This window comes from Rhinolophus sinicus, chromosome 7, assembly GCF_057876585.1.
Source record: "Rhinolophus sinicus isolate RSI-liver-muscle chromosome 7, RSI-T2T, whole genome shotgun sequence".
NCBI classification, from domain to species: domain Eukaryota; kingdom Metazoa; phylum Chordata; class Mammalia; order Chiroptera; family Rhinolophidae; genus Rhinolophus; species Rhinolophus sinicus.
The window spans coordinates 2377822-2392825 of NC_142507.1; the positions used below are offsets into that span (position 1 = coordinate 2377822).

General features: G+C 39.4%; 1 protein-coding gene across 16 annotated transcripts in view; it reads right to left on the reverse strand.

Annotated features, from left to right (window-relative positions):
• Nucleotides 1-15004, reverse strand: part of RALYL (RALY RNA binding protein like) — a 1518143-nt gene that overhangs the window by 62174 nt on the left and 1440965 nt on the right. For all 16 annotated transcript variants that reach the window (XM_074318489.2, XM_074318485.2, XM_019726291.3 and 13 more), the window contains one exon: nt 13693-13725. In XM_074318489.2, the coding sequence (XP_074174590.1) occupies nt 13693-13725 (33 nt within the window). The remainder of the gene's footprint in view (nt 1-13692; nt 13726-15004) is intronic.

The window sequence follows — 15004 nt, forward strand, 5'->3', positions numbered from 1 at the left end:
CAGTGTATGTACATACAGTAGAACAGATTTATAAACTTTGCTAAGATACTATGTGCACAGAACTGTCCATTTTCACTGTAGGGAAAATTACTTTGGAGTTGTGTGTGCATGTGTGTGTGTGGTAGATACAAGTAGACACATAGATTCAAAATTCAAAACCAGTGAAATAAGTTAGTCTAAATTTCATTGACAAAGTATTATTTACTACTAAGGACTTTTGGAATGGCGGAGGTGGCTAGCAGGAACCTAAAGGATTTATAAAATTCCAGGCTACCATGAGAGTGAAATTTTATTTTTTATAAACATCCTGATGCACTGGGCAAGAGAACTATAAGTATAAAAGCAGGAGAACCAAATATCTAGCTGTTTTGAAGACTGGCCTAAAGATACACAGTCTTGCCTGGACCAGTGAAATTGTCTCCCAACCGGTATTCCTGGTCCCAGGTATCTCCACATCGCCTATCCATCATATATGCAGCTAACAATCATTAGCATTATTTCTACCAAATATCCAAAATAATCAAATAACAGCAAATTCTCCAGTTACTCTCCGAGGCTTACAAGGTGATGTTCAGATTCTTCGACCTTCAGTGTTCTCCAAAATGCATCTCCTGAAATCATTCAGCATTGTCCAGCTCCTACTCTCTGTGTGGCACAGAAAAACCCCTTGCTCTCAGAGGGAGAGGTACTCTTGTATCTCTGCACAGTCTTTTTTCATCAGCCCAACTGGTTGCCCAACAGAAGTTTCCTGTTAGGGGGCTTTGCTGAAGGTCTCCATCTGTCCACATGTGTCGTATGTTCTTTCTGTTGAATATGCATCCATTCTTACAGGCCCAACTCAAGCTCCACATCTTCCCCAACTAAAAAGTTTGTTGAGTTAGTCTAAATTCCACTTGCTATTCATTGATTGTGGTCTTTTTGTATTTGTATTGGACTCATGCTTGTCAGCTCTCTGATCTTCTTGGCTCATAGCTAATCATATAGATTGATTTCTGTTAGCCTTTCCCTTGACAAACCGATCTCTCGATTCCATTAATCATTCCTGTCTTCCTACTTTGGACTTAATCTGCCCGAATTTCTTGACACTGGAGTTTTTATTGTAAGGTATTCCAGGAGGATTCATGTCAGAATCCGGTAGTGTATAATTCATCTCTTTGTTTTAACTGAGTTTAGCCGTAAGTGTATAGAGCTCATTCCTATTGCTTCCTGTGCATACTTCTGTCTGAACATATACTGTCATTGGCCACTTAGGAGTCTATCTCACCACATTGTGAGCTCTGAAAAGAAATGGTGTTTGTGGTCACCCAGGAGATGTTTTTTGAATTGAATGTTACACGTCTGTGGAACTTTCTGCTGTAATATTTAGTATTACTTTTTTTGTAAGAAAAATAAAATGTCTGTATTAGAATTTTCAAACACCTGATGGTTAATATTATAATTTTACACCATTATAATTGCCATGTTGGGTTGAACCCTTCTGCCAGAAATGATCACTTCATTGCCTTTGAGTTCTCAATCTATCTTTTTTTCCCTCTCTTGATTTGTGGTAATGGAGCTGGATCTCATAAACTTGCTCTTTTGCCATTGCCAATGTTAGTGTCTGCCAATAGGGGGCGTTGGAGGAAAATTGAAAGGCACAGAAGAAGGGGCTTCCCTTTCCAGGTATCCCGTGCTTTTCTTCTTGCTCTTCCTGCACAGGGTTTAGGTGGTGGTGGAGGGTGTCAGCACCATGTGGGGGGATCACTGATGCTCACTGGCGCCCCAGCAGGAGGGTGCCATTATCCCCAGCCCACCAACACCCAACACCCTCCTCTGCCACGCAGCTGGCTGCAGCCACACCCTCTGCAAAGAGCTGTGATTCTCAGCCTAGGAAGCCAGGCACGTCCAGATGCTTTCTTCCTTGGACTGTCTCCCTCAACCACAGCAACAGTAGTGCTTCCCGGCATTTTCGACTCTAATAGTCCGTTGTAGTCTCTTTTACCCTTTAAAAGTAGTTAACCACATTTTCTAGTTCATAGTTCCTCATATGACATTTTCCTGTGCAAACCACTGGTGTAGTGCTGTCTGTCTCCTGTCTCCTGACAACCTTGACTGATACGAGCCATGCAGGCATTCTTGCAGCCTCCAAGTTGGAGACTGACCGTGTGTGACATGCAGTCAAAGGGTGCATGCTGCCTATTTCTCAGGAAACCTTTCGTAGTCGGTGCAGTTGACATTATTATTATTATTATTATTATTATTATTATTTAACTTACTGGATTATGATGATTTGTCTAAAGAGTTTTCCTTCAAAGGTAAAGATATCAACTGCCCATGCTCTTCCTGGTGGAGACTAGCTTATGAAGGTATGAGACTGAGGTCAGAAGGAATAATAATAATAATTATGCTAATAGTTGACATTAATGAATGCTCAGCATGTATCAGTCACTGTTCTAGGTGCTATCCATATATCAAATTATTTAACTGCCTTAAAAATCCTGAATTAGTATGAATATTATACTGATTTTATAAATTGGAGAACCAAGGCACTGATATGACCAATTAAAGTCCAGAGCAGAATGCACAGTGTCTATGACTTACCCGTTATCAGTGTAAGAAATATTTAGGTATTTTTGTCCATATTCACTACTAAGATTTCACTACCATAAAGCTAATGAAATGAACTGTAGCATCTTTGAGAAAAGGAGGTTAAGAATTCCACTGGACTTTCACTTTTGAGACACCCTTAGAAATAGTTCAGTGTGTTTCAGGGAAGTTTCAGAAGAATTTTAACCAACTGGAATGCATACAAATGAAGGAAATTAGAGCGGCAAGAAGCCTCAAAACAATGAAAATGGCAGAATTAAATAAGGATGTTTGGTCTAGAGAAAAAAGCTTTGGGGAGGAAGCCAGCTAGTTGTAGAAATATTTGAAAGGCCGTCTAGTGTTAGAGGCATTGAATTTATTCATCTTGGCTCCAGAAGCAGAACAAGTATTGAAGAGTAGTAATTACAAGGAAGAACGTTCCTGCTAAATGTAACAAAGAAAGAGAACAGGAGTTTCAAATACCTTGGGCTGCTTGTAATTTGGGAAAGACAATAGAATCGTAAGAGGGAAGATAGCATGACAAAGCATTGTATGAACTACAGACAAACACAGATGCCTCAAGAAGAGCCTGAAAACCTTCTGCTAGGGATTTTGCAGAGGAAAGAATTAATGCCTTCCATAGTTCTGGGAGATCTTCCAAGTTGAAATTTCATGATCTTATTCTAGTCAAACTGCATGGTCAAAACATAACATTTAGCTTTCCTACGCGGGTTTTGGGAAGGAGGCCACCTGCCCTGGGCTGTGTTTTCCTTCATCACCAGTGGCAGTCTCTTGGTCTCTCGCTGTTCACGCTGATGCAGGATTGAAGAGGAAATCAGAATTGAACTTTCCTATTATCTAGGAAGAAATATGAACGCTTCTTCCAAAACTCATGGGGCACAGTGAGAACGCGACTCAGAAAAATGTCGAGCTTTAGATGCTTTCGTTGTTAAAGAGGAAAGATGAAAAAGAAAGGAACTCGGCCTTCATCTCATTTGAAAAAGAACAACACAACAAGCCAATGGAAACCACAGAGAGGAAATTAATATCAGGTCAAAGTCTGCAGAGAAGGAAAAGGAGGTGGGGAATGGGGGGATGGGTAGAGGGGCGTTGAAGAAATGTTCAAATATAGTCAGGGCTTTCCAGTTTCTCTCAATGTGGTTAGTGTTTAATTTTTCAGTTATGTCCCGCAGTGTCTCTCCTAAGACACCCTTCCGTGCAGCCCAATGGAACTACTACCGTCCTCCCAAAGAGAAACACATCCCATCACGTAGTAATAGCCCCAGAACTCTCTGTTCATAGCATGTCTCTCAAGAGTTATCAAGTCATACCTTATAGTACAGATTTTTGCCTCTTTAAAAAGGCTTTGTCTTCTTTAGCAGACTGGAGTTACCAAGCAGTGCCCTGTGTGACAGATGCCAGCTTCTTTGCTTTTCTTCTCTTCGTTAGCTGAGAATGTCCTTAAACACAATGGCTTAGTCTTGTCCAAGGCTTCTCAGTTTATTATGTTGAAGGACCAGTTTTTATTTTTAAAATTTCCAATCCATCACAGGCTGATAATGTCCTAAGATACAAAACTGCACACTTAGGTGTCACAGCAGCATCGAAATGCTACGAAGTTTCTACGTGCTTACTCTTCCTTTTGTATTTCACTAGTCACAGACCAGTAAAAGATAGTTCACGGACTGGCACCGTTTTACTGAAGCCGCTATGGGAAGCAGTTTGGTATCTTGCTTTGCACCCAGTGATAGGAGTCGTATAGCATTTTGCACTGAACAAATCTCATACAGATATAACTGATACAGAGAAATAAAGATAAAGATCCTGGGAACGAAGCCTTGATGAAAACAAAATGGCATTGTAACATCCCCTTTCTGTTTTTACCCCTTGGTTTGTACTTTGAAGGTTTAAACGTCAATCAATTGACAGTGTTCTCAAAAATAACGTGAACTGCAGAACTTTCCTCAACATATGAGATATTTAAGTCTAAATAATTGGGCACTGCCCTCTTCATCTGTCAATGTCAAAAACAAATGTCTAAATACCTTACTAAACTCCCCAGCAATGATAATTCGGAGTTACGATCTTTGGAACGTGGGAGGAAGCTCCCTATTCAGACACACGCCCTGTGTAACAGGCTGGTTTAGAGCCGCAGCTGACATTGTTATCATATCATACTTTGCACTCCCTCACCAAACCCTTCAAACAGTGAACTGACGCACTTCACGGAATTGGAGAGCGGCTCCCTGCAGAAAGGGAAGCAGCGCTAGTGCATTTTTTCTCCAGAGCTGCAGCCCCCAACCTGGAGACTCAAGACAATTAGGGACAAATGCTTTGATTCCCTGCGCAATCCCTGATCTGTGACTTGCTGGTCTTCCACGAAATTTGGAGGACATAGCCTGCCCCGGGCCTACTGCGATTACTGTGGTTAACCAGGGGCCCAGGATAAAGGAACACATTTTAAACATGACTTCTCTGGAGAGCCTCACTTTTTGAAGGGATTTCAGGAGTTTTAGTATCCAACTGGGTATAATACACACTCCATTGAAATGCTGCCTGCCTGGCACGATAATTTAGCCAATATCTGGGATAAATGTCTCCTCAAGCATTCCATCTTTGCTGTGTTTTTCACTGAAGCCAATGAAAAGCTAGAGTCAAGGGTTTCCTATTGTTGAGTCGAACCTGTTAGGTCATTTGAAGTTCAATGAGGCCTGTAGGTAAGTTCTAATGGTAAGTTCTGAAGGTGAGCCTCTAAAAATTTCACCAAAGAAACAACAAGGTTTCTAAAAACATGAAACATTTGGGGGGGAGGGGTGATTTTTTTTTTTTTTTTTTTTTTTTTAAGCATCTACCTTAGCATGCCAAAATATAGCTGCTCAAAGCATTTTTTCCCCCTGATAAGCTCTTGAAGCGTAAGTCATGCCTGGCTTTTGCTAATATTTGGCAGTGATCGGTTATACTGTGATAACTGATTTGTTCTGCAGAGTTAAGTAGGAAATCTTTTGAATCAAAAAGTATTCTGGACTCGGAAAAGATCATATTTTCAGATAGATAAAATAAAGATCAGTCATTCTTGGCTGGATGGAGTTTAATTGGGAACAGAGGCTTTAAAACTTTGCCAAGACTTTTATATGCCAGTCTGGGATTCACAATGCTTCTAAAAGCAACAAATAACTTTTTTATGTACATAACTATTTTCCTCAATAATTAGAGCTATTATTTAGATGTTTGTGATGATTCAAATAAATATGAACTCTAAAGAGAGGGTGTAAAGTGTTAGTATGCATGAAATTGGCATCTTTTTCAGCAAAAGCCTCAGGCTGGATTGTATTATGGCTGCTAATATGCTGTGTGTCTTTATGGAGGTTACACTACATCTCTGTCTCTGTTTTCCAGTATTAAAAAAAACTTATAATATTTGTTTTCTCTACATGAGACTCAGTAAAGATTCATTGAACAACAGAAAATAAAGGCTCATCAATACTTTGAACCCTCTCAGGAGAGTGTGCTGTTTGCACGGCCGGGAAATTACTTAGTGAAGTATGATTCCATGGGAAAGTCAGGTTTAGGTATGTTTTATTAAGTTAGAAAAAGGAGACGGGATTTACTCTCTTCAAGGAAGCTAAGTTTTCCTTCCTTAGAGGTGGGTTGATTTCAAATGAATGACATCAAAGCCCTTTCTTTATTTTGCATACTTATTTCTAGTGAGTGACTGTTCTCAGGACAGATTTTAAAAGTATCGGAGACCAAGACCTTATTTCAAATAGGATAGCAGCATCTTCATGCAGTATTTCTACATACGACATCGAAATAATCTGAGCCACCATTTCTATTTTCCTCATGTAGACACTCACTATGTTTCTTTCATCAGTCAGACTGTACGCTCACCTTTTGCAAGCGGACCTGACACTTCACAAAACTCATTTTTGAAAATGGCACTTGTAGGAAACACTGGTAGTTGTCTGAGTTGATACACCCGTCAAAGCTGCGATGGCTGGAAAATTGATTCCATAATGTCACTTACGATCAGCTCCTCTCAGAAGTCAGAGTTTAGACATGCCAAGCGCAGTTATTTATTTTCCCATGCAAGGGTATTTGATGACTATGCATTCATTTAGCTAATTCTGAATTGTGTGATAGGAAAGGACCACAAATCCTCCAGATTTTCAAGGACTTCTCACTAGACTTGCCTTTTTAAAATAATTAAGTGGTGAGGGCTGCTATGGGTAAGAGGTGACACGGTACAGTTATTTGGCCCATATTACTCAAGTTACAATCGTAACAGCATTTTATCTTGAGTATACATGCAGCCTGTATGACACCAGCTTTGTTAGTGGGTTGAATTAATGATTGAATAGGTGTTATATGTACATCTCAAATGACAGACTGAATTTTAAGCACCTTATTTCATGACGATTAAGCTGTCATCCAGATTTGGGAGAGAGGCTGCTATGATACGTAATGATACCAGTTCTCAAAATAAAACGGATACGGACTGTGACATTTGGCTTAACACGACACTTTGTTATACGAATGAATTGGATCGTAGCAGAAATGCTGATAACCCTCTTTTGAAGTATCATCAGCAACAAAATCCTGTATCACGGCGTTCTTTATAAGCAGAACTTAAATAAATCTATTTAATGATCCCATGTATTTTCTTCCTTCCAAGTAAGACTCTCTTCCTGCCCGCTGTAATCTACAATTACTTGCCTTTCCCCGAGGAGAACGTTTCACCGAAGAAATAACAGTTGTTTCGGTCACGTTCAGCGCCTCTGCTTCCTGCGACGTTTGTACATTGTCAGGACTGAGGAAGACTGTTTTTGATGACTCTCCTGTATTTCACGACTGAAGAGCGATGAGTTCCTCTTTCTGGAAAGAGCGTCCTGGAACCCATGCGTCCAAGGCACCACTGTCGAACTATGTACATACATGATTGATGACCCAATTTATCGGTGATACGGTCTGTGCCATCAAGGGCAGTTTAAATGATTTGGACGCGTACAGAAGAGTGTCATTGACAGGTCTGGCAGTAAGCGATGGCTTTCAGCTTTCATGTTTTACCAGCATTTTGCTGAGTGGCAGGTTGATAAATTAAAATGGCAATTGTAGCATCAGGCCTGAAAGCAGGGCTGCTTTCGATTACAGAAACGCCTGTGGCAGCCTTGTGCCCTCTCCAGAGAAGGCGCCTGCAGGCCTTGCAAAACATAAAACAAGCACAATTGCAAACGCAGTCATTAACTTGGCAGTAGCACTGAGTCTAAAAAATAAAAGAACAGGCTTCTAGAAGGGGGACATTGACTCTATTTCCTTATCCCTATTTCCCTAGAGACTTAAAGAAACTGAAACCACATCATCAAATGACAGGCATTCCACTGGCCTCAGTGGTTCCATGGTGTCAGAGGGGTGTGTTTAAAGCTCGGGGTCAGTTTCTTGTTCGCATTCCCTCAGTTCTGACACTGTACCTAGGCTTTAGCTCATCAAACCGTCACCACGAATCCACAGAGTTCAGTGGATAAACCTCAAGACGTCACTGCATCACTCACGAAATCTGATATTCTTAAAGAAAATGATCTTTTCACCAGGCATTTCCTTTCCATTCTTTGCTCTTCTTTCACAGATCTTATTTTTTTGGCAAATGAAAATTGTGTATACTTAGTGTGTACCCTGGGGTATTTTGGTCCGGTTGCATCCTGTGACACGACTACCATGTTCAAGCTGATTAACCTATGCGTCCCCTAACATAGTTACTTTTTGTGTGTGTGATGAGAACACTACTTGAGATCTACTTTTTTGAAGTAGCAAATTGCAAGTACACAACACATACTATTAGCTACAGTCACCAGGCTTAGATTCCCAGAGCGCACGCCTCCTGAATAACTGAAACTTTGTCTCCCCACTTCCCCTCCACCATCCTACTCTCTGTTTCTGAGTTCAGCTATTTCAGCTTCCATGTGTAAGTGACATCATGTAGGATTTGTCTTTTTATGTCTGGCATCTGATTTATTTCATGCAGCATAATGTCCTCCAGATGGATTCATGTCATCACAAATGGCAGGGTTTCCTTCTTTATAAAGGCTGAATACTATTATATATGTAGATATATAGAGCATATCTCACATATCACATTTTTGTCTATCCATTCATCCGTCTAGGGACACTTAGGCTGACAGTGTATTAACGCCTTCTGAGTAGAACAGGTCCAGTACAACTCAGGCATTGGGGGTCCAGGTTTGTCAGCCTCAGCTCACGCACAGAGTCTGTGCCTCAACGGAGGTAAATATAATAATTGGGATTTTTATCCTTGATGTGTTTTTGAATGTCTTTCAGCCAAGCTTGAAAAATAATATATCTTGAGCTATATCAATATAATTTCCAAATTAGTCTGAATTATTTAAATTATTCTAGTACAGTGAAAAATTCTGAAACTTTTGTGACCCATGCAATAAATAACCATGCTCATAATAAAGCCATTCATGCAAAAATTCATCAATTGAAAAACTCAGTTCCAAAATACAAGCGATTCGTATGAAAATTCTTTTAAAAAGGTCAGCTTCACGCTGAAGAAGTAAAAAGAAATAAGTCACATGGAAATTTTCATTTGGTGCCTTGAGTATAGCTTTAAAGCGGCTCAGAGTCTGCAAAGTGTCACCCGCCACGTGTACTTGCAGGGAACTCACTCATACCCTGCCTTGCGATGTCCTTTACACGGCGTCTCTCAAGCGTCAAAAGAACAGACTTCCTTTTCCCTCCTCCGTGCTTTTTATTAAAAAGGGGTGCAGAGCTTTTTCAAGGCACGACTGCTTTTCCGCCAAGATTTCTAGCTCTGAATCTTGACTGAAATGACCACTCTGTTCTTGTGTATTTTCCTTAATGCAAACTCGATGCCTGTTTTCTGCCAGTTTCCTTCCCAAGTCAGAATCTATCTGACGCTGTGTACAAGGAATCGTTTGCCAAAAGAGATTTTTAATTGCTTTAACATGTAACGTTTGGAGGAGGAGGAGATTGTCAGCCATATAGCACTCACGCAGCGCTCAAGCGTAAGTCCATGTTGAAAATCAGGTTGTTGAACCGATATTTTTTACTGTTTGGTGAGTGAGATGGGGGGAAAAATGTAGTTTTTAAATCTATCATTTAAATTTATATTTGTAATAAAACATATTTTATATTGTATATTTGCAATAAATTATACATATAATACATATTACACATAAATAATACATTTATGTGAGCTACCTTTATAATAATAATTTAACATAGAAAACATTGTTATTAATATTTAATAAAATAACTTATTAAATATTTAAATGGTATCATTTAATAATTTAACATTTAAAATTTAGTGTGATCCCAGGCTCAGGTCTGGGACGACATCTGAATGAGTTTTATGCATCTGAGCACGGGCCGTGTGTGTCCTGGACACGCTGCAGACACCAGGTCACACCTGCTCTCTTTACCTCTGTCCTGTTCTCACAAGAGTGACCTCCAAGGCGGTTCTAGGTCAATGAGTCCGCCTCCACCACGTGCACCCCAACGGGAGACTATGGGAAGTTACGTGGCAGCGATTTTCCGAGGAGATGCAAGAGACCAATGTCTGTAAGGGCAGCCTGAGCGTGGGTAAGGAAAGGATTGGGGAGGCAGCAAGCATGGCGTAGGTAGCGGCTTCCGGAACCGGTGTCAGCATTGCTAGGTGGCCGTGGAAAGCACTGCATCTATTGACCCAACCTGGGTGAACAGCATCAGATTGTGGGATGAGCCTTCAGGCCTCCCGCTAGGCTATATAGTTCATTATTTAGTTTTCCTATTGACCTTATTTTATCAATCACTGGCTGGTGCATATGAAAGAAAGTTCCTCTGATATCGATGTAGAGTTGGATGTCTGAGAACTGAGGTTTCACTTAACTTCCTTTCACAATTCCTCGATCTTTTCCCATAAGCAAATACTTCCTTGTGTTGTCACTTTCTTTGACAACTTTTTTCTATTGGCATAGTCAAATTGTGTTTATGTTGTGACATTTAAAAATGTTATTTCGTGATTCCTGCAGCACATTTGTCAAAGGAGAAATGCTGCCCCCATATTTATATTGAGACAAGATGCACATTCAAATGTATCAATATTTCTTCTCATTTAAAAATTTATCTGACAATTACTAGTGTTCATCATTGAAATATGAAACAGAATGGCTAATCATCTCTTTGATAGCTTATTCCATTCACACTTTTTATTTTTTTCTGTCCACTATAAAAGCTTCTCTTGGCTTCCACATGTAACTCAAAGCACATCCTATAAAAGTGGAGTTTTATCCTTGGATTGATTTTTTTAGAGCTTTATACATGAACATGCTTTCTAGAACTATGACAACAGCGAACACTTACGAGCAATTCCTATGTGCCAAGAACAGTGCTAAATGCTTGATCTAATTTACCTTCTTTAATCTCCATTTCATAATTAACAATGTGACGCTTGGAAATTTAAGAAATTGCCTAAACTAATGCAGCTAGTTTGTAAGTGTCAGAGCCTAGGAGGGTGAAAGCAATTTCTAGAAGCACATATGAACAAGTGCTTTAAGACACTGGCTGGCAATGGACCCATGTATGTGATAGCACTGATTTATTCATTAATATAATTTTTCTTTCCACAAAGAATTAAAATTTATGCATAGGAGATGTGCAGGGTCCTAGAAAAATTCAATGTGTCAACCACGTGTCCACTAATACCACAGACCACACACTCTATGCATTTAATCCCTCTGGCAAGTGACTGACATAAAAGTCACAAATTTGAACAATGGTTCTTACAGATTACCCATTGCCTGGTAGGCTCATGTGTGGCCCTTACGTTCACTGTCACCCTGGTTTCTTACTGAACAGGGTCAGGAGAGAGATTCATACATACTTTTGGACAATTTCCTTTAAAATCATTTTCATGGAGGGGAATGGAGAAATTTAGCGATAACATAAAATATCCAGTCAGCAGAACCATTTGGGTTGCATGTTTCACCCCTTTTAAGTCTGTCTAAGGAGTAACAATATTTTCTTCCCGCCAGGTTAGTCTTCCCATTGTGCTGAGTTATAAATCATTTTTCTTTGGAAACTTTTCCTCCAGAACTCTCTGCTAGTGAGCTCTAAACTCCTGGTATGTTTAAAACAGAGATTACTTATGGTCTGCCCTGGTGAAACAGAGCAATGCAATAAAATGTGACTCCCATCTCAGAGCAGTCGGAGGACAGGAAATGCCTCGGAGAAGCTGCACTAAGTGAGGCATGAAGAGAAACCATTTCAGCCTTCACGACTTGAGGGCAGGACTTGAGCTCATGCTGCATTCCAAATAAAAGATTTCTTCAGCCTGAAAGGTTTTTAACAATAGCAGCTGATGATCGACGAAGGAAAGAAGCATGCTCTAACGATTTCTGTGGACCAGATCAACACGACCTTTCATCTTTCACGACGTCCTCCACTAAATGCACCTACTCCATTTTCCCTTCCCAGCGTCCCGAACAATTATTTTGATTCCTGTGGCTCAGACGCCTTCTGAAATGCTTTTATGAGGACTGGACGGGGAGAGGGAACCATGACGCTCAATGAGTGACAGACATATACAAAGGCCACGAACAAAGTAATAAAAAAAAAAAAGATGTGATTGTTTAAAAATGTAACCTCATTCCATTTCTGGCCATTAACCATGGGAATAATGGCTGCCTAGACGTGACTTTTTTTTTTTTGTCATCAACTACAGCATGACTTCCTCTAAGCCAGACATCACATCTTCCAACAATTTCTTCTACTTTACAGTATCAACCGTAATGCTGAGAGTGCAAAAGTCCCTTAACCAGATGTTTTAATATATCAATCCAAGGGCTGTTTGACAGATCAGTTAAAAATGACTTTGGTCATTCTTAATTAGTTCTAAATGCCTGGAAACAAGCCTGAAAACAGTACATGTATATTCTTGTCAACCGTGTATTGTTAGTAGAAGAGAACAACAGCAACAGAGGAGGACGGGTACTCTTACTTAATCTGCTCCAGCTTTGTGTTCAGAGAAGCTGTCAGTACGAATGTAGTGGAGAAATAAACGTGAAAAGAGAAAAAAGGAGAAATGATACACATAGATTTTGGAGACAACTTTGGAGAAAACGGGGAAAGAAACACTAAATAGAATAGACTGAAAGGAAACAGTACAAAAAATTAGGAGACAGACTAGGAAATAGTGGTGCAGGTGAAGTTTTATTTTATTTTATTATTAGTTTCAGGTGTACAAAACAATGCACTGGAAACCTGCACAGATACATGCAAAAAAATGAAGCTGGACCACTTCCTTACACCATACACAAGAATAAATTCAAAATGAATTAAAGACTGAAATGTAAGATCTGAAACCATAAAACTCCTAGAAGAAAACATAGGGAGAAAATTTGCAGACAATACCCTTAGTAATATAATTACTGATATATCCCCTCGGGCAAGGGAAGTAAGAGAAAAAATAAACCAATAGGACTACATCAACCTAAAAAGTTTTTCCACAGCAAAGGAAACCATCAATAAAACAAAAAGGCATCCCACTGAATGAGAGAAGATATTTGTCAATGAGACATCTGATAAAACATCCAAAATTTATAAAAAGCTCATTGAACTCTCCACCAAAAAAGCAAACAACCCAATTAAAAAATGGGCAGAGGACATGAAGAGACATTTTTCTAAAGAGGACATACAGATGGCAAACAGACATAGGAAAAAATGCTCAACCTCACTAATCATTAGAGAAATGCAAATAAAAACCACAATGAGATACCACCAGATGAAGTTTCAAAACCAATCTGAGCATATGTTTACGTGATGAGAACATAAATAAATACTGCCTAACCTGTTTGGCATTTATTGAGGACACAAGATTTCATATACATTCTTTAGCTGAATTTCTGAGGTCACTGAACAGCTTAGCGTGCGTTTTACTTAAGCTTTTATAAAACATAGCTAGCAATGTTGCCTAAGAAATGATGTATTCAATCATACGTTATGACTTTGAACATGGGATTAAATGACTGAAAATACCATCTCAGAAGACCTTGTTAATTGGAATTCAAAATCGATTAAAGAAGCAAGATTTAAAATATTTAGACATATACTCACCCAACAGACAGGAAAGGCTCCTTTGACTCAAGTCTATGAAAAAAAAAATGAAAAAAAATTAATATAATAATATGTTATATACTTAAAAATGCTTTTGTATAAATCTGACAGAATTATTATAGTTGTTTGGATGAAAATTTAGCACCAGTAGAAAGCTATAAATAATACATTAAGCCCTAATGTGGACTAATTCAAATTCTGGCTGGATTAATGCAGAGGCTAAAACAAGTGAGAGAGACTTGGTGTGGGGATGCAGCATTTAAACAATACATTAAGATAATAATATTGCTAGTCTAATTCTGATTTGCACTGTCTAATTATTTTCTGCTTTTTATAGTAATTTGTGGGAGCTTCTATATAGCTATTTGTGGTTGTTATAGTAGTAAAACGTTACCATGTGTTGGTGAAATGTTAACTGAATAATTTATTTCCAGTAAATCTTCTGGAAGGAAGAGAGAAGCAGCACATCAGCCTTGGTCATTTAGTGGGGCAGGGGGAGTGAGGTGACAGACCAGGGTCTCCTCTAAGAACCAGGTATGTCTGTACCTCCTCCCATGTTAAAGTAGAGTTAGAACTGTTGCAGCCACTGCTTGGTTGTGGCATTTAGAGCAAGCCACTCAAGAAACATGCTGGAGTTTACTTTTCTCATGATAAAATAGGCTAGGATTGCATCCAGCTAATTTTCTAATTTCATAAATTAACTGTATATTCTTTGCCAAGGGTAAGTCAGTCAGGAACGAATCCCCTTCTAAACATTCCCTAATTAATAATTAAGGAGACCAGTTAGTAGGTGTATCTTAGCCACTTTAATTTCATGTAACTTTCCTATCATGTGATCATGGATTGAATGTAGGCAAATATCGAAGACATTTTAACCTAAATCCTGGTGCTTAAGATTTTTAAGAAGCCTCCTTGTTGCAAAGCACTTTAGTGTCTTGTATGTCACCACCTTTCCTGACAGTTTCGACAGCCACAGGATGATGCCCATTTAGTCATGATAAACACCAGCTTTCCACGTCGTTCTTCACCAACCACTTTATTGCAGGGAACTTGTCTACTTATTGCCAAATCTGCTTTAGCTCTGCTTTGGTGCCCTAAGTTTCCGTTTCTATACCAGAATACTGTTTCTTTTCCCTTCCATTCCCCGTGCACGGTCTATGTATCTTTTGAGGTTCTCTATGCCTTCAGAAAGCCAATCTTGACACCTTCATCTTAGGGGGGCAGTCCTGTCGCTGCTTCTATTTGGTATGTCCATCATCGTGATATATCCTCAGGACAACAGTCCTCGGTGAAAAGGTGAACCTGGAGTCCC